The sequence below is a fragment of the Solanum tuberosum genome, unplaced genomic scaffold (genome assembly GCF_000226075.1).
Source record: "Solanum tuberosum cultivar DM 1-3 516 R44 unplaced genomic scaffold, SolTub_3.0 scf00225, whole genome shotgun sequence".
In the NCBI taxonomy this organism is placed as follows: Eukaryota; Viridiplantae; Streptophyta; class Magnoliopsida; order Solanales; family Solanaceae; genus Solanum; species Solanum tuberosum.
Window position 1 is genome coordinate 1028895 of NW_006239149.1, and position 27344 is coordinate 1056238.

The 27344-nt window shown below is 34.2% G+C and overlaps 4 protein-coding genes across 4 annotated transcripts; 2 read left to right on the plus strand and 2 right to left on the minus strand.

Moving 5' to 3' along the window:
- On the plus strand, positions 1 to 4575 carry LOC102597767 (phosphate transporter PHO1 homolog 10-like). The gene is made up of 13 exons (XM_015312990.1): positions 1 to 442; positions 1263 to 1572; positions 1679 to 1727; positions 1848 to 1919; positions 2371 to 2497; positions 2634 to 2754; positions 2984 to 3242; positions 3328 to 3432; positions 3520 to 3564; positions 3648 to 3797; positions 3876 to 4154; positions 4232 to 4368; positions 4473 to 4575. Exons 1-13 carry the CDS (start codon positions 1 to 3, stop codon positions 4573 to 4575), a joined length of 2199 nt encoding a protein of 732 aa, XP_015168476.1.
- A 144-nt stretch (positions 4576 to 4719) lies between these two features.
- On the minus strand, positions 4720 to 14340 carry LOC102592261 (proline-rich receptor-like protein kinase PERK1). The gene is made up of 8 exons (XM_006356587.2): positions 13724 to 14340; positions 9865 to 10365; positions 8947 to 9033; positions 8213 to 8283; positions 7753 to 7838; positions 6899 to 7046; positions 5286 to 5447; positions 4720 to 5193 (listed from the first exon to the last, which is right to left on the minus strand). Exons 1-8 carry the CDS (start codon positions 14247 to 14249, stop codon positions 5032 to 5034), a joined length of 1743 nt encoding a protein of 580 aa, XP_006356649.2. The 5' UTR covers positions 14250 to 14340; the 3' UTR covers positions 4720 to 5031.
- Positions 14341 to 15743: 1403 nt separating this feature from the next.
- LOC102592603 (rhomboid-like protein 11, chloroplastic) lies at positions 15744 to 19570 on the minus strand. Its single transcript, XM_006356588.2, has 7 exons — positions 19282 to 19570; positions 18249 to 18370; positions 17842 to 17927; positions 17646 to 17686; positions 17387 to 17553; positions 17181 to 17243; positions 15744 to 16172 (listed from the first exon to the last, which is right to left on the minus strand). The coding sequence occupies exons 1-7, from the start codon at positions 19469 to 19471 to the stop codon at positions 15999 to 16001; spliced, it is 843 nt and encodes a 280-aa protein (XP_006356650.1). The 5' UTR covers positions 19472 to 19570; the 3' UTR covers positions 15744 to 15998.
- A 5558-nt stretch (positions 19571 to 25128) lies between these two features.
- On the plus strand, positions 25129 to 26168 carry LOC102593167 (L-ornithine N5-acetyltransferase NATA1-like). The gene has a single exon (XM_006356590.2). The coding sequence runs from the start codon at positions 25199 to 25201 to the stop codon at positions 25931 to 25933; it is 735 nt and encodes a 244-aa protein (XP_006356652.1). The 5' UTR covers positions 25129 to 25198; the 3' UTR covers positions 25934 to 26168.
- The last annotated feature ends 1176 nt before the right edge of the window (positions 26169 to 27344 follow it).

The window sequence follows — 27344 nt, forward strand, 5'->3', positions numbered from 1 at the left end:
ATGAAGTTTGGGAAAAAATTTAAGGATGAAATGGTGCCTGAGTGGAGTGAGGCTTATATGGACTATGGTGGGCTCAAACACCTTCTGAAAGATATAAACCACTTCAATACTCATAGAAAAGTAGATATTGAGAATCAAGAAAGTGAAATTGGGAAAATCCAACATAAAAATTCGATGAAGTTATCGAATGGAAAGTTGTTTATACCAGCTGAAATGGGACAAAATGAGAAGTCATTTTTCGAAAAATTGGATAATGAGCTTGAGAAAGTTAATAGATTTTACAAGGACATAGTGGAAGAGGCAAAGGGAGAAGCAGATGAATTAGCCAAACAAATGGAGGCTTTGATTGCTCTTCGAAAAAAAGTAAAAGAAAAAGATACCAAGGGAGACAAAGCAGCATCCTCAAAGGTTACTTCTCCAAGCAGGGCGTCGAGTGAAGCTGGTATGTACTGCTATCACCTTATCAGCCATTAGTGTTAGTTATGGCTTAAGTTTTTATTTATAGTTAACTTAATTATCATGCTTTAGTAGTTACTACTCGAACTTCATTACCGGTTGTTAGGGATATGGTTAGCATTTTTGGAGGATCTGAGCAACATAACTAGTCTACGCATGTTCCATCAAGCGTACACTTAAAAGGCTTGTTGATCATGAGTGATGGTGAATACAAATAGAAATGAGAGCCTTAATAGGAAATTATACCCTAATCCTATTGAAAATATGCACAGTTCTCTGTTTGTAGATTATGTACTAGGACAAATCAACCAATGATTATAAGGATTCGTTGAAATGATATATTAAATTGCTATGTATAGGCTAACTAAGAACATTTTAAAATAGTTCAACTATTGATATTACAGTACAGAAATGTTCATAGCTTACTCTATTCTGTTCAGCCATATATATAAGCAGCATGACAAAACTTAGCCTCCACTGAATGAGTTTAGAATCCTGTAGTTTCGTATTTTCATTGTGATGGCATTTAATGTTGCCGTAAGATATGACACTTGGGCCTAACTCAAACCTAAAGTTATCTCACGAGGGGACGTTTGCCTAAGCCAATATAAGGAGACCACTTAGTCCATTTCCAACCGATGTGGGGAATCTAACTCGAGCTCAACAGCAGCAAAGATCCAGACTGGACAAGCATTATATGTGAACCACCAGGGTTCATGGGCTAGTAGTGAAAATGTCGTGGACATTCTGATTGTAACCGTCTATTTCATGAGATTTTCTGTCTCTAACTAGATGTCCAAATGCAGAGCAAGACCAACTAGACTTCAAAGAAGAAGTGGACAAGTTTGGTGAGAACATCATAAAACCAGCTTCTTCTCCAAGCGAAAATAGAGATCCTTCGTTAGGTGAACATGGACGCACTCCCTCAGACGTTCTTGAATGTGTCAAAATTCAAAATACATCCGACAATCCAAAATCATCGGTAGAAAGACTATTTCTTGGTAACACAGAGAAAGAATGTAGCTTCAGTCAAGAAGAGCTAAAGGAGATTGAAGAAAAGTTGAAAAAGGCCTTTGTTGAGTTCTACCAGAAACTTCGCCGCCTAAATCAGTACAGGTTCTAAGAAAAGGATCTTAACTTGAACATCTTAAATATCAGATATTTTGGTGCTTCCAATTTCTCTTTGACGTTTATTCTGACTCTTGTTTCAATGATGAACCAGTTTTATGAACCTCTCAGCATTTTCTGTGATCCTGGAAAAATATGAAAAGGTCAGACTTCTATTCGTGAAGTAGGCATAGAAAATTGCATTCTGTGAGAATTCACAGTTGTAGTAGTACTTCTTTAGTTATCACTAATTGACCATAATTTGCATGACTGGCTGACTGCAGATTACTTCAAGGAAAGTGATGAGATCGTACATGAAAATCGTGGATAACTCCTATATTGGAAGTTCTGATGAGGTATGTTCAAATCCACTGAATCCAATAAAGGGATTTGGATTTTTTACATTTTCTTAGGTAAAAGGAAGTATGTTAAAGAAAAAGAGCATACATGTTGATAAGAAAAAGCTATTCTATGGACCAAATAGCTTACTCTTCAATTTAAGTGTTTTAAGTTAACACTATTTTACTGGTTCGAAAAGTACTCCATATGCTATCTTAAAATACATCCTATTTCTAGTGTGCTGCAAACGAATGTGAAAAAGGACATTACTTGAGGGTATATGTTGAAATGTTAAAAATCCTCTTAATATTTAACACTGATAAGTATGATGTTACAAAGACGAAAACTGTTATAAGATGGAAACTTGTAGTACCCTTGATATGTACTACCTTAAACTTGCATGTCTTGTCTCCGAGATTTGTTATATGCACTATTATATATTCACTTAGTTTATTTTCCATGTTCTAGGTTACTAGTCTTCTGAACAAGGTAGAAGCAACAATTGTCAAGCACTTCAATTCTGAACGGGGGGACGACATCAAATTAGTAAGGCAGGAAAGGAAAAGAGAGAAACACAGCATTTGGTTTCTTTCAGGTTGAGAACTTCTCCTTTGTTAAAGATTTTACTTCATAGTTTTCGACATCTCTTTAGCTTATAGATTCATAAGACTTGTTGAGGAAGAAGATGAGGTTATCATGGCTTCTAATATATCGATCATTTCAACGTGTAGGATTCTTCTGTGGATTCTCAGTTGCTCTAATTATGGCTATTGTGTTAATCATACAAACAAGAAAGTTATTGGACAAGGAGGAGGCTACAGTGTATTTGGATAGCATCTTCCCTCTTTACAGGTTAATTTTTTTTTCGGATCTTCAAATAATCCGCGTTTAAAATGAAAGAACACAGCTAGATTCACCTACTTATGGCCTATATTGCTGTGCCTCTGTCGGATCCTTGAAAAATGCACTACTTTTGGAGGATATGACACACGTTCCCGGCAGCATTGTATGAAAAGTCCGAGCATCATCATGACGTATGACCTTCTCAGTTTTTTCCTGATACCTTAAAGTTCTCTTGCAGTTTCTACGGTTACATCATCTTACATATGCTTATTGGTGCTGCAAATGTATACTTGTGGAGATGCTACAGAATCAACTACTCGTTTATACTTGGATTCAAGCCAGGAACCGAATTAGACCACAAGGAAGTTTTTCTTTTAGCCTCTGGTCTTGCAGTTCTTGTACTCACTGCTTGCCTGGTACAGCTGCATATCAGGATGGACTCGAGGATCCAAGAGCATGAGACATTTGTCGAACTGGTTCCTTTGGGCTTACTCATTGTAAGATTTTATATATAAAGTTAAATGCTGGTTGAACACACTATCATTTACGTTTTGTTTGATCAATCCTCTGATTCGAATGCAGGGCTTAGTTCTCATATGTCTGTGTCCTTTTAACATCATCTATCGTTCAAGCCGTTTCTTCCTTATTCAGAGTCTATTTCGTAGCATTTGTGCTCCTTTATACAAGGTAGTTGATTCTACTATGCTAGAATTCTATACACGTAGAGTATACGACTTTTGGTTGAATTTACGAGTTGATAGTTTTCTTCTGCAGGTCAATATGATTGATTTTTTTCTATCAGACCAGCTAACCAGCCAGGTTTCTTACTTTATTGGGTGATATGGTTCTTGTTTTTCTTAATTTGGATTTCTGACCTTCCTTCTACATCTTCTTGACCTCAGACACAAGCGATAAGAAGTTTCGTATACTACATTTGTTATTATAGTTGGGGGAAATCCTCTACAGGACGAAAAATGTGCCACGTTAGTGATGTGTATATCGTCTTCTATTACATTTCAGCTGCAATTCCTTATTGGATTCGCTTCTTCCAGGTACTTAACATTCATCATGATCTCTGCATTTGCATATCCGCGTTTACTTGGTTGATGGTTGACCAAATTAATGTGCAGTGTATGCGACGATTAATCGAAGAGAAAGAGATGAAGCATGGATTCAACGGTTTCACCTATTTCTCAATGCTACTGTCAGTTGTTTTTCAGTCAACATTCAGACTACGGAAAAAAACGACTTGGAAAGTGTGGGCTTTGGTTAGCTCAGGCGTGGCAGCTCTGGCAAACATATCTTGGGATATCAGGATGGACTGGGGTCTTCTTCAAATGAAGTCAAGAAACTTTCTTCTGAGAGATAAGCTCTTACTTCACCATAGAACTGCATATTATATAGCTATGGTAAAGTTTCCAAGTTAATGAAAGCACAGATAACTATTTGCTAAAATCTAATATTTTTCCTACACATTTGATGGTAGATTCTTGAGGTTCTCCTGAGATTTGTATGGCTGCAAGTAGTATTGAGTTTTGACATGCGCCCACTACGTGGTAAAGTCATAACAAGCACATTTGCAAGCTTAGAAATTCTTCGTCGAGGCATTTGGAACTTCTTTAGGTAATTTTACTGTCCCTCAAGTATACAATGGTATATCTTTTCTTCATTGGAACATAACAAAGGAAAGAAAATGGATACGTTATAAGTTATGACTTCTCTCTCAGATTGGAGAATGAACACTTGAACAACGTTGGGGAGTACCGAGCATTCAAGTCACTCCCACTGCCCTTCATTACAGACGACGACAAGGTTGGCAAAAATGAGTAGGATGATTCGAGTCTGCTTAATACCTGTTCTGTTTCATCAAAAGATGAATGTGTAATAGCTTAGAGTACCCTTTTCTGTGAGGGTGGTATACATTTTCAAGTATTGCTACTATGCAAGAATTTTCATTCATACTGCAAAAAGGAATAAGAAAAGAGAGAGGGGAAGAAATCTATATGTACATCTGAACATGCATCTTTATACACAGATTTTTACTTGGTGATATACTGAATATCTCATGCCAATTCCTGTTTCTTCTCTTTTTGCACTTTCAAGTAACTACAAACTATCAATCCTCTCACTAAGTGAGACAACTTTGATGGTTGCAATCATATATTTCACCCTCGAATTATCATCTACATCAGTGAAAAGAAAGATAAAAAGGGGAGAAGAGCTTCGTTCATCTAACTCCATTTTCAGTTGGTGTACTTCCATGACAGCCCCCGGTGCACGGTGGTATTACCATTCTTCTTTTGATTTCAGAGTGCTCCGCTGGATTTTCTTGAACTTCTCAAAATAGTTGCTTCCATCAGAATCAAAGTCACAAATGGTACTCTGTCCTGGCCTATTTTCCTCATCAAGGTCCAGGATAAAGGCATCGCCTTCTAAAGCACGAACTACCTGAACAATAAGTAGGAAGGTTTTGGTTTATAAACCCCTTTAAAGAAATCCGCCAGCACTAACAGAAAAAGATTAAGAGAAGATGTTATTACTTGACTCATCCGCGGTCTTCTCCGTGATGAATGACGCACACAAGCAGCAGCACAAGCAATCATGTTAGCCATCTCTTCACTGTTATAATTTTGTCCCAAACATGGATCTACTAGGGCGTCCAATTTTCCATCATCCAATGCACTTCTAAGCAAAGGCCTTGCCTGTGTATCAGAAAGAGTCTTCTTATGCTATGTACAAGTGGTATACTATAAGAAGAGGGTTGACAACAATGATATCCATATCTTTGAAAATGCATTTAAGCATCGGCCTAGAGATGCTTCTAGTTCCCAAAATATTTTGTTATTTTGCTACAAGAAACCAATATGTTGATCAAGAAATTTGTGTACATCCAGTTAATAAACGACACTCAAAAAGTACTTAATCAAAAACCAAGAATATGAAAACCAGAAACTACGGTAATGATTCCTAATACAAAATATTGTATTTGATGACGAGGTTATGAAAAAAAATGCCCCGGAAGAGGTGTAAAGTTAATTCTGATTAACTAAAGTGACATAACTAATTCTGTCTGTGAGTAGGCAGCATGCAAGAAGCTGCTAACTCTGAAATCCGTCTTTCTGATCTCAATTTCGAATTAACTTATGTAATTAATTCTGATCAATTGTGGGACTTAAGTAGAACCAACAGTAATAATCTTTGAGATCAACAAAATGATTCCAGGAACCCGTATCTCCAAGATTTCCTAAAAAGGGAGCCTTATTTTGGGAAAATTTGATAGAGTATGATATCAAATTCATGGTGAACTCCATGCTTTAAGACTGAAACTTTGGACAAACTAATAGTTGTAAAAGATGCAACAGAAAACTTGAGATATGTTCCATCATCAAAACGGGTGTCCAAAAGCCAAATCATTTGGTACAAGGATGACAAATTTCTTTTAAAAATTTGTAAGATGGACGTGAATTTTTATGCCTTTGGCTTGACAGAGATGAACTTTTCAAGAACACCAGATCCTTTTGATTTGCACATTTCTTTTGTACAAGGACGGTGGTCTGCCAAATTCTGATTTTAAGCCAATGCTTTTCCATGGTTCTTTTTTTAAGTGATTGATTAATACAAACAACAACAACAACATACCCAGTGAGGTCCCACAAGTGGGGTCTGAGGAGGGTAGAGTATACGCAGACTTTACCACTACCTCGTGGAGGTAGAAAGGTTGTTTCCGTGATATTGATTACTGCCGTGATAAAATTTCTCAACCATTTATCACTCGCAAAAAAGAAAAGCAATAAAGGATAAAACCACCCAGTACTTCTAAAACCACAAATGATAAACCTTCCGGAGGATCAAGATCTCTTATAAATAGAAAGGCCACCTCAGAGAATTGCATAAGCTGTGCTTGCATGTTCTGCCTCAGATTAAATACAGTGCATACATAGCTAATTAAGGATAAGATTATAGTAAGATGAATGTTATTCCATATTGAGGATTTGATTAGTGTAGTTGGACAGAAAGTAAATTTAAGCATTATGCTATTTAACCAGTTATAAAGGTTGCACACAAACGTTTTACTCATGCATCTAGTTGAACATTAGTTTTAGGCACTTAAGAATGCTGAATAGCGGTCAAGAAAGTGGAACAGTTAACATACCCATATGACCAAACTGCTGCATGCGGAGGATTCAGTTGAGATTATAGGTGGACGCCCTGTAATTAACTCCAGGAGCATGACTCCAAAAGAAAAGATGTCGGACTTATCTGAGGTCTTTCCACTCTGTGCATACTCTGGGGCCAGATACCTGCAAGACGTCAGCTTTATCAAATACATGAAGAAATTGTGATCAGGAAATGTAGGTTTTACCCTGTTAGTTTTTACGTGGTCCATCTACCTGAAGCTGTGTAATCCAGAAATCATTACTAATCATGAAGTAGCTTAAGTTCTACAGTTTCCAAAATCCAAGCCCCTCTCCTTAACCCCCCAAACCCCCTCTTTCCCCAATCAGTGTTGGTAAGGGAAAATCAAGGACTAAGAAACCCAACACTATCAGACACGGGAAAACAGCAGTAACATCCCATGCGCTCTTCTCATCCTCCGACTAGCAGGAAAACTTCGGTTATAACTCTGAGAGGAATCACTGCATTATGAGCAGGTTGACCTAAAATCGAGGTCATGCAAGTCATCAATGTCTTTAAAATCCCCAGATTTGAGAGTCCCATTCTAGCTCGATTTTCTATAGGTATCTGATATAGATATCAGTTTGCAAGTTGGATGAAACAAAGTTAACATGGGAAGGGCATAGCCTATGCTACGTATGAGGTTAGCCCAAAAAAATGAATATTATTAACGCTAGAACGAGGGAAGCACCACTTTTTACTTGATAAAAGTAGAAGAGACTGGTCCACTCAGTATGGTGACCTGTATATAGTAATTTTGCTTGATCTAGTCAATTTTTTTCCTTCTGATATCTAATTCATGGTAGCAGAGACAGGATCAATAAAACTCACCCAAAAGTTCCCACCACTCTAGTGGAGATATGACTGACATGATGGTTTGAATCAGATAAGAACTTGGCAAGTCCAAAGTCCGCAACCTGGATACAAATCAAAGTTCCCATTCATGTTAAATAACTTGCGAGGAAATATGTTCTTAGTTGTCACATGAAAATTAAAGAAACAAAAAGCAGAATCAATAATGCAGTTAACATTTGCACCTGAGTAGATGCTCATTTGGGTTCAAATTAATCTCATCATATGGATTTTATTGTTAAGAACAAAAAACTATTTACATCAACAGTGGATTCTAGGTGTACTCAGAAGCCAGTTGTCGATAATAGAAAACAGCCCGACCTTTCTTTGATAGTAAAGATAGAACAGAAAATAGTTCTCAAAAAAAATAAAAAAACAGTTCTCAAAAAAAAGAACAGAAAATATAGTGGCAATACCAAAAAGCGAAACACAAAGTTACCTTAGCTTCAAAGTTAGAATCAAGAAGAATATTAGCTGCCTTGATATCACGATGAATGATAGTGGGGTTACCTGCAGCCACAAGTTAGTATCTTCAGAGAACGATTACCTGTTGTTGCTACATCAAAAGAAGTGATATTTATTCTATTCAAGCTAATTCAAGCAACCACAATTAAATTGTCCTACAGAGCGCAAAGATACGTTGACATCTATATTAAATTGGTAGTAGTGGAAGAAAATATACTAAAACTATTTGATTTCATATTTGACAGGAAAGAACATGGCATATAAAATTATATGGGGAAAGTACAGTTTGCCTGATGCATATTCATGTTATATCTTTCACAATTTAGGAATTATTATGGCCTTCTGCTATCCATTAGCAGACCCTAGAACCGAGGTATTCAGCTCTCAAATCTCGAGGAGATTCAGAAATGGTATTATAGAAGTGAGGATCAATGGTATCTATTGGGAGGGAGAAAATTAGATTTACATCCTTTTCAGGAGAAAAAGTGAAGATAGATATGTGATGAAAACCATTATGTTACCCAACTTGTCACAATCTACAAACACACTAACAAGAGTTCCCTGTGGAAACATGTTCAACATTGTTAAAAAGCATCCAGGCCACTTAATATTCAATTTACCCCTTTGGACACCTCTAGTCAACTAATGGACGAACATGCAAATTAAGAACAAACATAGGAAGCCAAGACAGAGATGAAGCGCACTCACAGTCTTCATGCAGATAAGCCAATCCTTTGGCTGACCCTATAGCAATTTTCATTCTAGATGCCCATTTCATCGTGGATTGTGCCTCCCCTGCATATCATACAATCTGTTCTAAATAGCATCTTGGTAGAAAGACCTTTATATCAGAGGAACTTATGGAAACTCTATTCAATCGGATATTTAGAAGTGATCAGAGAAGTATAAACTGATACAAGAGCATTTCTGTAAAACAAAAGTTCAAAAGAAAACATGCATCAGGGTGGATAGGAACATTCTTTATACAAACCTTAAAACAGATGATGAAACAAATCACACATCTAAAATGTGGTACTTATGAAAGATCCTCCATCAAATGTACCTCACATGAAGTGTGTTAAAATAATACACCATAAGGGTATAGAAAAGTATGTGGAAAATTGCAAATGAAGTGCCTGGGACAGCAGAAGTCAGAAGATATTAAATGCTGGTCTTTCCAAAAGCATAGAAATAGCAGTGCTTTACCATGCAAGATTAAAGGGCTTGGGTTACAGAAGTAGCATGTATTTGCAAGCTCTTCTTTTACCTTCTCATGTTAAAAACCATGGTTTGATGAAATTCTAGGCCACCTTTTTGTGGTATAGGCATATACCACGAGGAATCTTACTTAAAAGGCTTGGTTAAGTACCCCCTTAAAGATTGTCCATTTAACATGGAACTCATAACTCGTGAGGTGTATTTTACATGCTTTTCAAAATCAATACAGTGAAACTAAGCTGCATTAAGGAAGCCCCCGTTAAGGTAGATTTATTTTAACCTTAATTATCAACTCTCTGCTGTACAAATATTAGCATAATTCAAAAAATGCCTTAAGCTGGTCACAAAATCTTATTGATACAGGATTCGACCAACAACCAGAATTAAGGAAAAAGAGAAAGAACATACCATGTAAATGATACTCTAAGGTCCTGTTGGAAACAAATTCGTAAACAAGCAATCTCTTTGTTCCATTCATGCAGTATCCAACCAAAGACACAAGATGTTTATGATGCACTCGGCTAATAGTCTCTACTTCTGCTTGAAATTCACGCTCCCCTTGATGGCTACCAACCTTCAACTGTTTAACTGCAATTTCTCTTCCAGTAGGGAGGACTCCTTTGTGTACATACCCAAATCCACCTTCACCTAGAAGGTTGGATGTAGAGAATCCACTAGTTGCTAACCACAGCTCTTCATATGTGAAATTGCCACCCGAAACAGCTAAATCCACTATGTGGTCTTTTGGTGAAAAATGACTGCCAGCTTCTGAATTAAGGGAATTGGAATGAGCATTGTTGTCAAAGAAGTGAAGTGGGCGGAATGGTGTCACTTGCTTTGGGGAAACAGGAGAACCATTTGCTACATTCTGCTGTCTAAAACTTTGACGCAGAACATGGTACAAGTCATCTGATGAATCGACCGAAACAATTAGCAAATGAATATACCAAGTTGAACTCATACTGGTTAGTAAACAGCTTTTTTGAACTTATGTTGATAGATTAAACTGCTAAATTTCATAATATCAACAATTTGGACCCCATTCTAAATGCAAATTGCAATCAATGAAAACAAGCTCTGAACAAGGAGCCTCTTAAAACAAGATTTAAGCATTATATCTGGTCAGACGGAGAAAGTTTCACATTTAAGAGATTAATGTCCAAACTGTCACATTTCCAGAATGGCATGGCATGTTTAAAAGCATAAGATCCTATAGATACTTTTGGTATGTGACATATACTCGATTATGTCTCAAAAAGTCCCTTTTTCTTCTTAAAACTCCGTAGTCCATACACATTCAAACACAATCATATAAAATGAACATAAGAAGTATAAAATTTAAGAAATGATAATTGTCTGTCACAATGAATTTAGAAACATAAGTCACTAATTTCATTACTAGTAAATTTTTAAAGAAGTTACTATTAAATTGTACGAGGAAAAAATAGCAATTTGGATCACTAATTTTCAATAGTTGAATTTAGAGATAAAGTCACCACTCCTACTAAATCATAAAACAAAATAATGATAAATTTAAATAGTAATTAAATCATCTTTGATCTTGTTGTACAAGAACAAGGGTGATATTCAGGATTGTACCAGTTATAGGGATATCAAGTTGTTAGTTGACCCACACTATGAAAGTTTGGGAGAGAGTGGTGGAGATGAGGTTGAGGAGGGGTGTATCTATCAGCGAGAACCAATTTGGACTTATCGTAGGGCTTTCAACTACAGAAGCCATACATCTCGTTAGGCGATTAATCGAGCAGTTTAGGGAGAGAAAGAGGACTTACATATGATGTTCATTGACGTAGAAAAAGCTTACAACAACGTCATTAGAGGGTTCTTTGGTGATGTTTGGAGGCTAAAGGTGTACCTGAGGCTTATATTAGGGAAAGTAAGGACATGTATGATAGTACCAAGACACGAGTCAGGACAATAGGAGGAAACTCAGGTCTCTTCCCAATCATGATGAGGTTGCATCAGGATAAACTCTTAATCTATTTCTTTTTGCTTTGGTGATGGATCAACTGACGTGGCATATCCAAGGAGAGGTGCCATGGTGTATACTATTTGCAGAGGACATAGTTTTGATTAACGAGGCATAAAACAGAGTCAACAATATATTAAAGGTTTGGAGACAGACCCAGGAGTCTAAGGGGTTCGGATTGAGTAGGACCAAGACTGAATACTTAGAGTTTAAGTTCATGACATATCCACATGGAAGATGTAGAAGTAAGGATTAATACACCAGTCACCCCCAAGAAAGAAAGTTTCAAGTATCTAGGGTCAATAATTCAAGGAAATGGGGAGATTGACTATGAAGTTACACATCCTCGTGAAGCGGGGTGGAAGAAATGGAAGCTAGCACCTTTTGTCTTGTATGATAAGAATGTGCCACCAATCCTTAAAAGGTAAGTGTTATGGAGTGGTGGTAGACTAGTTATGTAGTAAGGGGCAGAGTGTTGACCAATCAAGAACTCGCACGTCCAAAAAATGAGAGTAGCTGAAATGAGGATGTTGGGATGGATGTGTGGGCATATAGGAGAAATAGGATCAAGAACAAAGTTATTCAAGAAAAAGGCAGGAGTGGCCTCCATGGTAGTGAGGGAGCGAGGCTGAGATGATTCGGGTATGTGAAAAGAAAATGTACGCCGCAGCGATGAGGTGCGAGCAAGGGCGGACCCACCCTATGTCAAGGAGTGTCAACCGACACTGCTTCGATGAAAATTTTTAGTATTATATAATTATATCTAAAAATCTGAAAACTCAAATATAAGTAGAAAAAATATTAATGACACTACTTGAACAGCTTCCTTGGCTTATTGGTTTACTGCGTGCAGATGGTGTAGTCATTCTCTAAAGTGTGGCCGAGTTCGACCCTCAACAAGCCCAAATTTGAGTTATATTTTGGGGCCTTTTTAGATAAAAGTAAGTGTTATAGGGATTTGAACCTCCAACCTTCAATTCCTATTCAAAATCAGGATAAGATAAACCAATTGAACTAAAATACAATTTATATCCTATTATAGAAATTTGATTACTTGTCCAAAATAGAATAGGACACAATAATAAGCTGTAGTAGTTTACTTGATTTATTTTTATTAGTATGCTTTAAATAATTTTTATAATTTTTTTTTTTATGAAGTAAGGAGATTTCATTAGAAGGCATCAAGAAGATGCAAGGCAAAAAATTACAGCAAATGAAGGGGTCTGCTCCTGTACAAGATATTAATATAATGTTGCTATATCAATTATTTATTTTTAAATACCGACATGCCTTACAAAAAATCTTGCGTACCTCACTGGGTGTGAGAGGTTGGTTGTAGTGGGTATAAGCATAGGTAGAGCCGTAGAGGTGGGCAGGCCGAAGAAGTCTTTGGGAGAGGTGATTTGAGAAGGCATGGCTCACCTACAGCTTATCGCAGACATGATCTTAGATAGAAAGATATGAAGATCAATGATTAAGTTAGAAGGTTAGTAGTAGTTGAGCGTTGTCTAATTCCCTTATTAGTATTGTTATATTATTACCCTCTTACTAATTTTTTTCTTCGACTTTAGCAGTACCTATTATTTCCTTTGCTTCAATTATTGTGTTATTTGATGTAGCTACTTGTTCTCTTCTTAATTTTTTTTTCTTAAAGGCAAGGGAAATTCACAGAAGCTACCCTTTGAGCGCTCACAGGGTAAAACTCTTACTCCTATGCAATAGCTCGCAAACCACACAGGAGAGGTAACTTGCATTAAGCAACCCTGGTGTGACAAAGCCCTTGCTTTTGCTTGCAAGGGATTTCAAACTTGAGACCTCGAACATGGAAGTTCCAAGTACAAACCACTGGGTCACCCCGGGCACCTAATTTTTTACTGTATTTGCTTAAATACTTGATATTTGAAATGATTACTCGAACCGAGTATCTAGTGGAAAAAGTCTCTCTATCTTCACAAGCAAGGTAAGGCTGCATATACATCGCATTCCCTAAACCCCACTTGTGGGATATTATACTGGGTACGTTGTTGTATCGAAATCATCTTTGGCGAAATAAAATTCAGGCGAAGTGAAGTACTTAACCCTGAAACGTCATTTCTTTGCAAAATATCAAGCTAGCAAGGTAATCAATTACTGAAGATAAACAGAACATTGAAAGCTTCATGAGCAAAGAAAAATATTTTCTGGTTAAGTGAAACACATTTCCCCTGAAAAAGCAGCTTTAGTTGTTACTGTATATATTACTGATTCAACTACTGTATCAAACTGAAAAAGCTTTACCTTTTGGCAGTGGAGATTCACGATCACGTAATTTTCCACATTTAAGCTTATTCCTGCAACACACGAAGAGTATAATTGCAACAATGAAGAAAGCTCCGGTAACGCCTACAGAAATTCCAATTACAGATCCGATTGATGCACTTGACAACGGCGATTGAACTTTAATCGACGAAGTTTCATCTCTAGAAACTGGTGCAGAAGAACCATTCACAGGAAACATTAACGCCGTTACCGGAGGCGGTGGTAACGTAAGTTTCGGAAGAAGCTTCGGTAACGGATGAGTATATATCGGCCGCCGTGGCGGTGGATGTAAAGCGATTTTATCATCAATAGGTTTAATTATTGGCTTTAACGACGCGTTCGGTGATGACGGCGAAGGCGGCAGTGGTGAATGTGTAAAATTAATGACTGTTGGCGGCGGTTTAGGAATGGCTCTTGAAGTGATACCATTTTTGGCTTCCGACGACGGCGACGGGAACGGTGAGTGTGGATGCATAGGAGTTATGGAGTGAAGTGAGAAATGCATGAAGAAGAAGGTGATTATGAGGTAATTAATTAATATTTATAATTAGTTCCTAATACAACTGCTTAAGTAGTGGACTTGAGAAAGTAGAAACCCCCAGTAAGTACACTACTAATTATTAGTATCACGTTAATTACTGTATTCGTTTTATTTATTTATTTATTTATTTTGTTTTTTTCTTTCTTTTTTTATTCGTTTTTTTTATAGGCATATAATAAACGTGTTATATTCCTTCATTTTTATTTTTTTTACATAGTAGATACTTAACAGAGTTGAATTATTGAAAACACATGTATCCTACCTGGCAATTTGAGTAGTATGTGGTATCCTATATACTCTCATTCTAGTTTCTACGTATATTATGTCATATATGACCTTGTTTAACTTTATACAAATTTAAATATTTATTTATATCCATCCAAAATTAAAACACATAAATATTATCTGAAACTAAATTTAAAACTCTTTTAAATCGTCCACAATTGGAAAAAAAGTAATTTGAAATCTTGTTCAACTTTATACAAATTTAAATATTTATGTATATGTATCCAAGATTAAAACACATAAACATCACCTGAAATTAAATTTAAAACTCTTTTAAATCGTCTACAATTGGAGAAAAAAAAGTAACTTGAAATCTTGTTCAATTTTATACAAATTTAAATATTTATTTATATGCATCCAAAGTTAAAACACATAAATATCATCTGAAATTTAATTTAAAACTCTTTTAAATCGTCCACAATTGGAAAAAAAGTAACTTGAAATCTTGTTCAATTTTATACAAATTTAAATATTTATTTATATGCATCCAAAGTTAAAACACATAAATATCATCTGAAATTTAATTTAAAACTCTTTTAAATCGTCCACAATTGGAAAAAAAGTAACTTGAAATTTTGTTGTGGCATTTTATTTTAAGATAAACTTTAGATTTTTGAATTTTGCCGGTATTAGCTTGTTTGCATTATCTGCCTCAAAAAGATCAAGATCGTGTAAGATTGTTGGAAGTAAAATTGGCTAAATATATTCCTTGATCTAAGCAGATATATCATCATTAAAGAAAATAATATATATATACTTGCTTTTAACAAATTGGATATATTTATTCTTTTAGTTGACAAATCTATATTTTCTAAATTAAAAGGCTTTTAAACTGACTTTTTAATCTCAAAAATGTTGTGTGGTGTTAAAAAATTACCTCACCTAAATGAAAGAAAAAAAATACAATGGATTTTCGGGGTTTTGAGTAATAAAAGAAAAAAGATGAGGTAATTTTGAAAGTCCTGGCGAGTTTTTGAAATTAAAAAACCAATTTTAGATTATATTTTTATTCAATATGTTAACGAAAAGAGGTAAATATGCACTATTCGTTAGACGACAAATAATATATATACCCTTTTTCCTTACATAAATGGCTAAGTTTGTGATAGGCTTGCAAGCCATATTAACTAAATCAATTCATGATAGAAATATCATTATGCTCATCCAAATGTGTTGGCTAACTGAACAAAACAATTACCCTATAAATGATACTGAATGGCTAAACAAAATCTATTCAACATGTAAAATCTGATGTTAAATTGATACATCCTATCCACACAAAAATTAACAAAACTGTACTTGTAAAATTTAGTCTAATAAAAATCTGCGAAAATGGCCGTTCGTCATTGAGCTGATTTGCTTTACTCAATAAGCAATTTAATAGTACATGTTTTTGTAAAAGAAAACTTCCCTTGATCTCAACAGGAGTCACTTTTTATTGTTCTGTGCATCCGGTTCACTAGAAATTCCACTCAGCATCCATATCAAAGCAACGCCAATTAGGGCACCAGAGAGATGTGCAATGTGATTAACACTTTGTAAGGCGGATCCTCCATGAATACCTCCTGCTAATCCTGTTGAAGCTTGGGCTGCTTCCATCACCTGGATATATTCAGTGCCAACACGAACAGAGGTCAAGTTCCTTCCATACGATAAAAAAGTTGAATAGAAACTTGGGAAGAATAAGAAGCATTCATTGAATTTATGTTTCATTACTAGGGTCCAGGAGTAGTTGGTTTGCCAAACACAGAGAGCTTTGGCATTTTTCTTCTCTAAGTTCCACCTTATACCAAAACTGAATTTGGTATCTCCACTAGCTTCCCCCTCCCTCATTTCTATTACTCCGATATTAGAAATTCAAGTTTAAGCAATAATTTTAGCTCTAACAATGCAACTTCATCTTCTAGGATTATGAAATAAGGTGGGATAACTAGTAAATACTGAATTTATACTTCGAGAGATGTCATTGGCCAAATATGATATGATATGACAGTTGGGAAATCACAGAAATCTACAGTAGTTCATAATCTGTCATTCAGATGAGGAGTTTCATTTGAAAACTAACACATGTAGTGTGGGAGAGTGAATTATCAAGTTTTGGGTGCCTTAAAGATCGATTATGACTAAAATGGAAGAGAACTAGCTTTTTTTAGATAACAATCCACGTAGTATTTTTGTCTCTGCTGGGATTTGAACCTGAGAGCTCATGGTTCTCGACCCACTTCATTGACCACTAGGTCACACCCTTGGGTGCACAGAAGAGTACTTAATTACAGATAGTTAGAACCTTTTCAATAAACATTTTTATAATTGTTACTAAACTAAAATAAGAAAGAAACAGTCATATCGTCACAGCCTTGTGAAAGCAATTGACCTAGAACTTCGCATTGAAGTGTAAATGTGCTTATAACCCATTAAATTTGGGAAACAATTTAATGTTTTGTGCTATAACCCTTGTAAATATATGTAGTAACCCTAGTAGACTGATTTGTCCAACAATTAAGCTATGTCATGACAGAAATTTGACATGAATCTAACTGACTTGAATAAGTAACAAGGTCACGTATGATTGATTAGGTTTCAATTAGCGGGAAAGAGCGGAGAGGATACCCTTTCTATAACAAACTGTCCCAATACAAGTACTTCAAGAATCTTTCTCCAGTCCCAAGACATCTGCAGTTAAACCAAGATGGTTAGACTGGTTTACCAATCAAGCGCAACAGTATACTGTCGACCTACGTCAATCTACACACACAGACATTGATATAAACTGAGGCACATTAACAAATGCAATAAACAAGAGATGCAGAAATCACCTTCACAAGTACACTAATAGCAAAGAGTCCAAACACTGCACCAGAGGCACCAACAGAAACAGCATTTCTTGGAAGAATCAACCATGAGACAAGGTTAGCTCCAGCCCCAGTTAATATATAAGAAAGCCACAATCCAAAGTTTCCTTCCTCCTCTTCAACGAGTTTTCCTGGAAGCTTAAAGTAGGTTAACGTCTATGATTATCATCTGCTATCAAGTAGAAAATTTATCCTAAAGTATAACAAGAAACAGAAGTCTTACCAAAAATATACAAAAAGAAAAGGTTGCTTGAGAGGTGGTTCCTGTTTAGTAAAATGCAGATGAAAAACAAAACAATTAGACAGAAGTGATAAACAAAACAAGAGAGAAAGCAACTGATAATTCCGCTGGACTATGGTTATTTTACTTTTCCATTTCTAGTATTTGTAAGAACAACTTAAAAACTCTACATTCTCACCAGTTAAAATGACAGAATGTTGCAGTCACAAACTGGTACCAAGCAGGCCGATTGTGGTATAAGTATAATGCTCTTACTGCCCGAACCTGATATAATCACTTTTTTCTATTAGATCCTTTTATTCCAGCGGACAAGAGTAACATTATCTTCACAGAATCCAGGTGGATAACACCCTTCAGAAGGCTGAGTGCCACTATACATGTTCAATTGCTGATCTCTCATCATGCCACCCATCATGTTCAATGGAACTCACCAGCCCTGGTCCAACTTACCAGGGTTGGGTGAATGTTCAATAGCAAACTGAATAAAACGAATCATAAATATTCGTTGTGCAAGTTTTCTTGACACCATCGAATTAAATATATTCAACGAAAGCTGCAATAAAGGGGGAAAAGCAATTTCCAAACCTGGAAGACATGATCTGCTACATATATTCCCAGGTTAAGAAGTAGAATCCAGAAAATCCCATTGACACGCTTGTCTGGCTTCTTCCTTTCAGGCTTCAGAATCTCCAGCTGTGAGGTCATATCTAATAAAGGTGTCATTTAACAGCTTAATATGTTACCTTAGCGGTATTCATCAAACATGTTAAATTAAAAATAGCAACTCAATTGAACACGGAGAATACACGAGCAACCAATCCTAGATAAACTCAGGCCACATATGACACAGAAGGAAATAGATTCATGTTTGAACTGTAGAGGAAAATATCTTAATTGCCTTTGTAACTCCACAAACCTCTTCTCTCCACTCCAAATATCTTAATTGGTTCATACATAGATGTGGAGGCACAAAAGACGCCCAAAGAATTCAAGCTTTACTTATCCATTCAACCGACACCAGTACTCTCTTTGTGCCCCAAAAATCTCTTAAAGATCGAAGTTGTGACTATGGGTGTGTTTGGTATGGAGAAAATATTTTGCTATTTTTTCATGTTCGGTTAGTCAAAAATTTTGGAAAACATTTTCTCTACGAAAATGACTTCCCTAATAGATGGAAAACAAGCTACAGAAGTGACATTCCACATTGATGGTGTCCTCTCCCCCTTCCAACACACCTCATTTACACTCCCACCTCGCCAAATCCAAAATCCCTCATTGTTGTTTATATCTAATAGCCCCTTGTATTTTTTACAGGACCTGGAATCATTAGCCACTTCTTTCAAAACTCTTTAAGGGGAATGTAGGAAAAAGATACACAACAACAACAACAACAAACATACCCAGTAAAAAAGATGCAATTTTTTCTTTATTTTAGGTTTCAAAAGACAGTAACTGTCAACAAAAATCGAGAGATAATTGCAATTCCTGTCTTACGTTGACTAACAATCAGTACAATTCGACAGATAAATAAACCCATTTTTTACTGAGTGGGGTTTGAGATTCTCCCACTAATCATTAACTTAATAAATGATACAAAAAAGGAAGATAGAGGTGTTACCGGAATCATTGAATTTACAGAGAAGACGAGTAGAGGAGATTGGAACAATAGGTGAAGTTTTGAGTTTAAGGGGAAGGGTTGGAAGAGGGATTAATGGAGGTGTAGATAGCGGCATCGCCATGGGCATGAAAACATTGTGTTTAAGGCCCAGATGGTACTGATACTGATACTGAAGCTGAAGCTGTTTCATCACCGGAAAATCAAGAATGTAAGAGGCAGCTTATCGGTTTTTTATATCTCCTCCATTTACACGCCTGTCGTGTCTCAATTTTCACCTCTATCTTCTTCTTCTTTTTTTAAATTGTGTTCGATATTTATTTTGAAATTCCACTTAGGCTGAAAAGTTCCATATTAAGGATAAAGCCTTCTAACAAATGCGACAATTTGTCTAAGAAACTCAAACTCAAAATCTGACAAATGAGTATTCAACATTCTACCACAATATGTTAGGCCAGAGCAGGTATATGTTACCAGACCGCTTTAGGAATTATTTAAAACGTATTCAGAATTTTCAAAATATTTGAAATTTGGCCAAAAAATAACAAATTACATACTCTCCACCTCTTTAGGTTTGCTAGTTCCTATAGGTGGGTTACTCTAGTGCAAGGTGAAGTGCACAACATGTCCCTTTCGAGATTACTATTTATATTTTGTCTCTTTAAAGAAAAAAATAATTAAATATAACTCATTCGCTATAGCGTCACAAAAAACAAACATTTATTCTATCACTTTCAGATAATTTTAGATTAAGTAGTCTAAGATTTTTCTCGTTACATTTTTACTAAGATCTAAAGTACTTCTAAACTTCTTCTAAATTTGAGTGAAACATTTTATATAAGTACTTTAGACCATATAGTATAAAGTTTGTTCATAAAACTTTTATAGTTGTTCGATAATTTAGACAAAGTATCGTGAAGTTTAATCATAATTTTTCTTGTCAATCTATACAAAATATTCTAAAGTTTGATAATAAATTTTTTGTAGTTTCTCTACCCCTTTAACCATCATATCTAGAATTTCTAGTGAACTTGAATGAAGCTTGCTTGCATGAAGCGAGAAGTTATAATTGCAAACTTAAAAAGGAACAAATATAAATGATGACTTAAAATTAGAAGACACACTTGATGAAATTTCTAGAGTAAGTCCAAGACTTTACCAAGCCCAAACACTTAAATTTCTATATAACTTACATAAAGTTCATAGTGTAAGGCTTAAATTACATTATATCTCTACTTTTTTTCTATTTTATAAAAATTCCCTAAAATATTAGTCATCCGAATACATAATTGGTTGTACGGATACATTATTGATTGTCCGGATACATTAATGTTGCCCTACAATAAGTGTCAATCTGTTGCACTAAAACAAGAAATAAATCTGAAAATCTAATTAAATCCCATAAACAACGCTTACGTTTCTTTTTACTATCAATTAGACAAATTTAATATATGTATTAATGTGCTTCATATTTATTGTATCAGATATATAGCTGCAACAAACTTTTGATGGTAACATTTTTGTATCACTATTTATGAATTTGATACATATTTGTGTGGCACTTTAATGTATCATATATATATATATATATATATATATATACAAGTTAAAAAGTATCATATGCATTATTGTGTGTCAAGATCGCTATTATGTAGTCATGACACGCTGTTATGTATCAATTTGTTAATCACTTTATTAGATGTCTATCTATAATAGAAAAAGACAGTATTGACGGATTCAGATACAATTTTTTTTACCACACATATTTAGCTATGAAAATAGCAAGGTTTATGTATCACGCATATGATTTGGTAGTGTGTACAGATACACATCCTTCTAAATTTGAATAAGGTAGAAGATACATAGTCACACCTAGATACATGATAAATGATACATTTGGTAGAAGTTTTGTGTCAAGTATCAAAACTAATTAAGGTTATGTATCAAAACTAATATTTGAACATGATATATTGTGCATGATAAAATTGTAATGTATCTTAGTGTTGAAAAAAAGGCATTATACATTAATTAAGAAACAAATTAACTTAATACAATAAAAATCTAGTTAATGTATCACAAATTATAGTCGAAAGATAATTTAGTAATTTGAACACGATACATTGTACATGATGAAATTGTAATGTATCATAATGTTGAAACGAAAGTGTTATACATTAATTTAAGAAACAAAAACAGCTGGATACATTAAAAAATTGAACCCATATATATCAGAAAAAGATGAACAAGAAAAAATCGGAAAAAAAAATCAACAATCTGATCTGTTTCGACTTCTCCTTCTCAACATTCACTTTAGAAGACGAATGTACATCCACTTTTTTCTACATTCACTTTAAAAGATGAATGTACATCCTTCTTCCCCTTCTCCTTCTCAACATTCACTCTAGTATCCTATTTTCACTATTAATAATGACGTCACCCATGGATCTCGATCCGAATTCCTTACCAAAGCCCACCAATAGATCGACTTTTTTCGCTTTTTGAGCCTTTTTTCCACTGTCGATTTAGAAGTTGAAGATGCTTCCTTCTTCAAGTAATTGAGTAAGCCCAATTTTGAAATATGGACTTTTATCCATATGTATCAGCGATTTTTTAAGATGAAAAACTAAAAAAAATATTTGAAAACTAAAGTTGTGGAAAGAGATCTACCTCTTGAATAACTAAAAATCATTAATTAGAAAGAGAAAAGATTTGAAATTCAAAAATGGATTAATGGGGTAATTGTGGAAAAATTTGTGGCGTGAAAAGGGGAGCAAAAAATCGTGGGAATCGAAAGTTGGAGAAGAAGAAAAGGATGGGAGAGATTTATGGAGTGAAATCAGAAAGTGATAAACATGGGTTTGGGGAGTGGGAGTGAGTGGAAGTTATTATCCGGTAGTTTTGTGTTACACTCAAAAATAAGGGATTTTGAATTTTTTTAGAAATGGTAGGGAATAATGGAAATTATGGGGGGGAAAAGGTGTGTATATAAGTAATTTTTCCTAAATTTCTAACGAAAGTACACAAATAATCCGTTTAAGGGGGGATCATTTTAAACATATATAATTGATTTTTAAAATTATTAAAGTTTAGTAACTCTATAATAGGTAATTGTTACTAAAAAAATCCTAAATTAAATACAAATAAACTTTAAGAACACATAGAGAAAGAAACATAGACCGACTAAATTTACCAAGGAAGAAAGAGAGACTAAAAAAGAAGAAAAACTTATCTAAAGCATGTCTTACGTATAAGTAATTTGAATAATTAATTTGGAGACAAACAGTTAAGCCTCAACAACTATGAATTCAGTCAATTAATAATCATCCAAATAGTTTGATGTTGTTTTACTTTCATTGTGGTATCTGTATTAATTGTAAAGTCTTGTTGGTATCGAATCGATCTGCCGGATAGTGAATCACTGGTCAAAGAGCGACCAACCACCAAACATAATGATTTGGTGGGATCTATAAATTTTGAGGATGGTGAATTGTTTCTTCTTCTTTCCCAAAGATTCAAACAAAATCGAGTTTGGATGTAACTAAACAAGATTTGACATATGAATACAAAGGTTAAAGGCTTAATTAAAGGTTACTTAGTAGCCATTTCAAGTTTCATTACTTTTCTTCCATTCCATCATAGAAGGAAAATGATATTGAAGAATCGATTCATCATTTAGATATTTAACCTCAAAAGACAAATATTGTGATGTTCTAACAAATAGTATATCAAACACTTGATAAGAGAAATTCCCTAAATAAACCAAAGAGAATACTTACTTTTATAATTGTCTAACACTCTGTTTGAATCATTGTTACTCATTGTATTGTATTGTATCGTTACTATACCTACAATGTTTGTTTTGATTGTTACTTAAAATGTATTGTATTGTATTGTATTATTAAATTTCGTTGTTATGTAACAATGAAAACCCCTATTTTATGGAACAACAGATTTGGTGTGTTCTCATTGTTACTTAATTTCTTTTTTCAATTATATCTTTACATAATATTTCAAAATACTATTTTACCCTTCACCTTATATTATTAAATTCTAGACAAACCTCTTACCCTAGAATAATTAAGGATATTTTAGTAAATTTATAAATTATAATACAGTACGATACAATCAAACCAAACAATTAAAATATTATTAAACAACAACAAACAATACAGTCTAGTCAAATATTGTATCTAACCTACAGTACAGTACAATACAATAGAGTACAATATAATACAATACAATATATTATGAAACAATGGGTAACAATGATCCAATAGTGTATGGGGACCCTTTTTTTGAACTTTCTCATTATGGGTGGTAAAATGGTCAACAAAGTAGGAATTGTTAGTCAACTCTATACCTACTTTTAAGATCTTGAAATAAATTACTTTATTATAGAATGTGTTGTTTTTGCCACCTATTGTTATTATGCAAGTTTTAAGAAATTAAATCGTTTGTTAGGAAAAGAGTTGAACCATTTCAATGCATAGTCAAGAAAAGGTCGGTTAACGCTCATTTGAATCAATTTTTAGTTTGACTTTGTTAGCTAATTACAGATTTTTCACCTAACTCTTTCTAAACCCTGCATGGGTGTATACAGTACAATAGCCAAGAGATAGACACCTGTTAAATTAAACTATAAAATTAACAGTTAACACCTTCGATCTAGAAAAATACTATGAAAAGTGAAAACAGGATGGTGGGATGGGGGAGGTATACATGAGGTGACGTGAAATGAGGTGCATTAGAGGGTGGGGATAGATACAATGAATGAAAAATGCAATTCAAAGAACTTGTTTTTTCTATTTCTACATGAGAAGTCAGTTTCATTATTATTAAGAAACTCGTTTTTTTTAAAGAAAATGTTTTTTAAATTTCTTTTGACCAATTGAACATGAAAAAAATGGCTTCAGTGGCTTAGATAAGGATCATGAAATGTACTTCAGTGGCTCTTTTAAAAGCTTTATTGATCGTTTGGGGATTAATTAAAGTTATGTAAGTATTAGTAATGTAGGAATTAACTAGGTAAGATTTAGTTATTCTATTTGTTACTCAGTATAAACTCATAATTTAAACATGTTTTAATTATATGTGGGATGATAAATTAATAAGCATATGCTAAATTTTATACATAGCAACTGAAATATTAATTATGCTAATTTAAATACATAAATAATTTATGACTTCCTAGCTAACGAGCAATCAAAACGATCCTCCTTAAGTAAGTAATGAATTTTTTTAAAACATGTGGTCTAAATAAGTATGGAATCTATGGCTATAAATGATACTCATTAAAAATAAAATAAAGATTTTAAAGTTAAATTTATTGATTATTCTTTTATACTAGTAGTCGTAGTAGTATTACTCTTGTACTTTGAGTATCGTGTCACTATTTAATATTTTTTGCACTTTGAGAATTGTATTATTTTCTTATAGTTACATATTTTTCCTTTTTTTAGTATATGATCTATTATACTTCTATTAATATCTTTCTTTGCTTCTTTACTTCCATTTTTTTCCTTTTTTACAACACTTTTACTTGAACCAAATTAAAGGTTATCGAAAGTAACTTTTGTATCTCTTCAAGGTAAGGATAAAGTCTATATACACATTAATTTTTTTAGACTTCACTTGTGAGATTACACTGAATTGTTATGGTAGATCGTCACTAAAATAGAAAAATAATATTATTTTTTCTCGAATATATACATACTAAAAAGTAAAGTATGTCAGAGAAGAACAATACATTAATTATCATAAGAAGACAAATGAAATTATCTTATGTAAGTGATAAAAGAGCACTTACACCTATAAATACCCTTTCTAACTAGCCACTATTATCATCACAAATTAAACCAACTTTTGGCTCATCTTTTAGAATTAAACACCAACAACAACAAGATCATCATATTCATTCTTCATGGAATACTCAACAAGTAGTCTCATCAACTCATTTCAACCCAAAGAAAAACACACAACCTTATTCAACCACCAAATTTCAGCCAGAATCCGTCTAGCAACAGAACTAGACGTCCCTAATCTTCACAAACTTGTAACACAAATGGCAGAATACCATGGCCTATCACAAATATTCACTACCACAGAAACATCACTTTACAACAATTTATTCAAATCACCAAATCCACCTTTTCATTCTCCAACAGCCCTCATCTTAGAAATATCTCCCAACCCTTTCCCTCAAACAAACCATACTACTACTACGAATTTCGTCCCTATTATCAAGAACAATTACAATTTTGATAATTTAGAAATCCTGGACCACGAACTCGAGACTTATAGGTCCAAATTTAATGGTCATGGTCATGATAATAGTAATAATTGTAACGTTTATGTAGCGGGGCATGTACTTGTTTATCCTAGCTATAATGGTTTTTTTGAGAAGCCTGGATTATTTTTAGACCAAATGTTTGTGAGGAAGTGTTATAGAGGGATGAAGTTTGGGAAATTGTTGTTTTCTGCTGTTGCAATGCAAGCTGAGAAAATGGGAATGGGGATGGTTGATTGGCTTGTGGCTAATTGGAATGAAGAAACTATTAATTTCTATGAGAAAATGGGAGCTCATTATATTCCTGAATATAGGCTTTGTAAATTGTATGGTGATCAACTTCAAGCATTTGGTAAGAAATCCGATTGATTAGCCGAGGGTTTATCAGAAATAAATTTTCTATCACCATAAAATAGGGATAACATATTATCCTCTTAGATCTCATTGGTGGAATCATACTGTCTATGTTATTGTTGTTGTAATTGGTGTAGGTTTTTAAGCACACCGTGCCTTGTTTTTCGTATGTACTTAATTAGCTCATGTTTCTACGATCTTAATTTGTATTATGTTTATTGGAAATATTATAGTGATGTTACGTGATTGACTTCTTGGGAAAAATCTAGTGACACAAATCAGGGTTATGTTGTTTAAGATTTTTTTTGTTAGGAATGTGTCTCAACTGCATATCTATTCTTTAAGGAAAATGAAGAAAAAAAATTATACTCCCTCTATTTCAATATACTTGTGGTGTTTTTTATTTACACATACTTCGAGAAAATACTAATTAGAATTAACGTTTGACTAAATATATATATATAGAGAGACAAATATAGTACAAACAATGTAAAAAAAAATACATTTTCTAATTGAGAATTGTTTTACTTACAAATAGATGAATCCAGAGCATAAGATAATTTATATTCATGTTGTTTTATTTAAATAAATATTTTAAGACTGGTTTAGAGTCACCACTTAATTTTAAAGTAAAATTAAGAAAACTGTTGTTTTCAAAACACCAAAACAGAAAATCTAATGAAAACTTAAAAGTGGTTTGGGGTTCTTATTAGCATTTCAGGAAGGGTTCGAAAGCACCCGAAATACCGGCTAATACGCGGTTATCCGATAATTAATTATTTGACTAAAATAATTTAACTTAACTTAAATTGCAAAATTGAACTATTTTATGGTTAGAACTATTTTAAAGGGGGAAAAGGGGAATTATTTAAATATTATCTAAGTGAGCTATCTTGCAATATTACTTCTTTAAGTCTTGTTAAGAAATGACTGATTTAGTTAATTTTTTAAAGTGAAATGGACGTCTTTCGGGGATTGAATTGTTGATCTTAAGATTAATGACAAATATTAACAAGTAAATAAACACAATAAAACAAAGAGGGAAAGAGATTTGGGCCCAAATCTGATTTTTCTGTCCGCTTGAGCCAGTATTTGGGCCCATTTTCGTTTTGGGTCTTTGACCCATTTGAATCACATTTACCTGTCCTAAACTAACATAAAAAGAAACATTTTTTTCCTTTGGGCCTTAGGCCCAATTTTTCACCTGTCCTAGGAACTAACAAGTATAGCAAATAAGTGGACTTAGACCCAAAATAACAAAATACAAATTGTTTTTGGAATTAAGAGCGGGCCTTTGGCCCAATCTTTTCAATTTCTCGATCCGTTGCTTCCTTTAACTTCTGGACCTATTCGTCAATTTTTATGAGTTGATAGAATCGATGAAGGCGGAATTTAAGCCTTTACGGTTCTCCCGCAATGCAAGAAG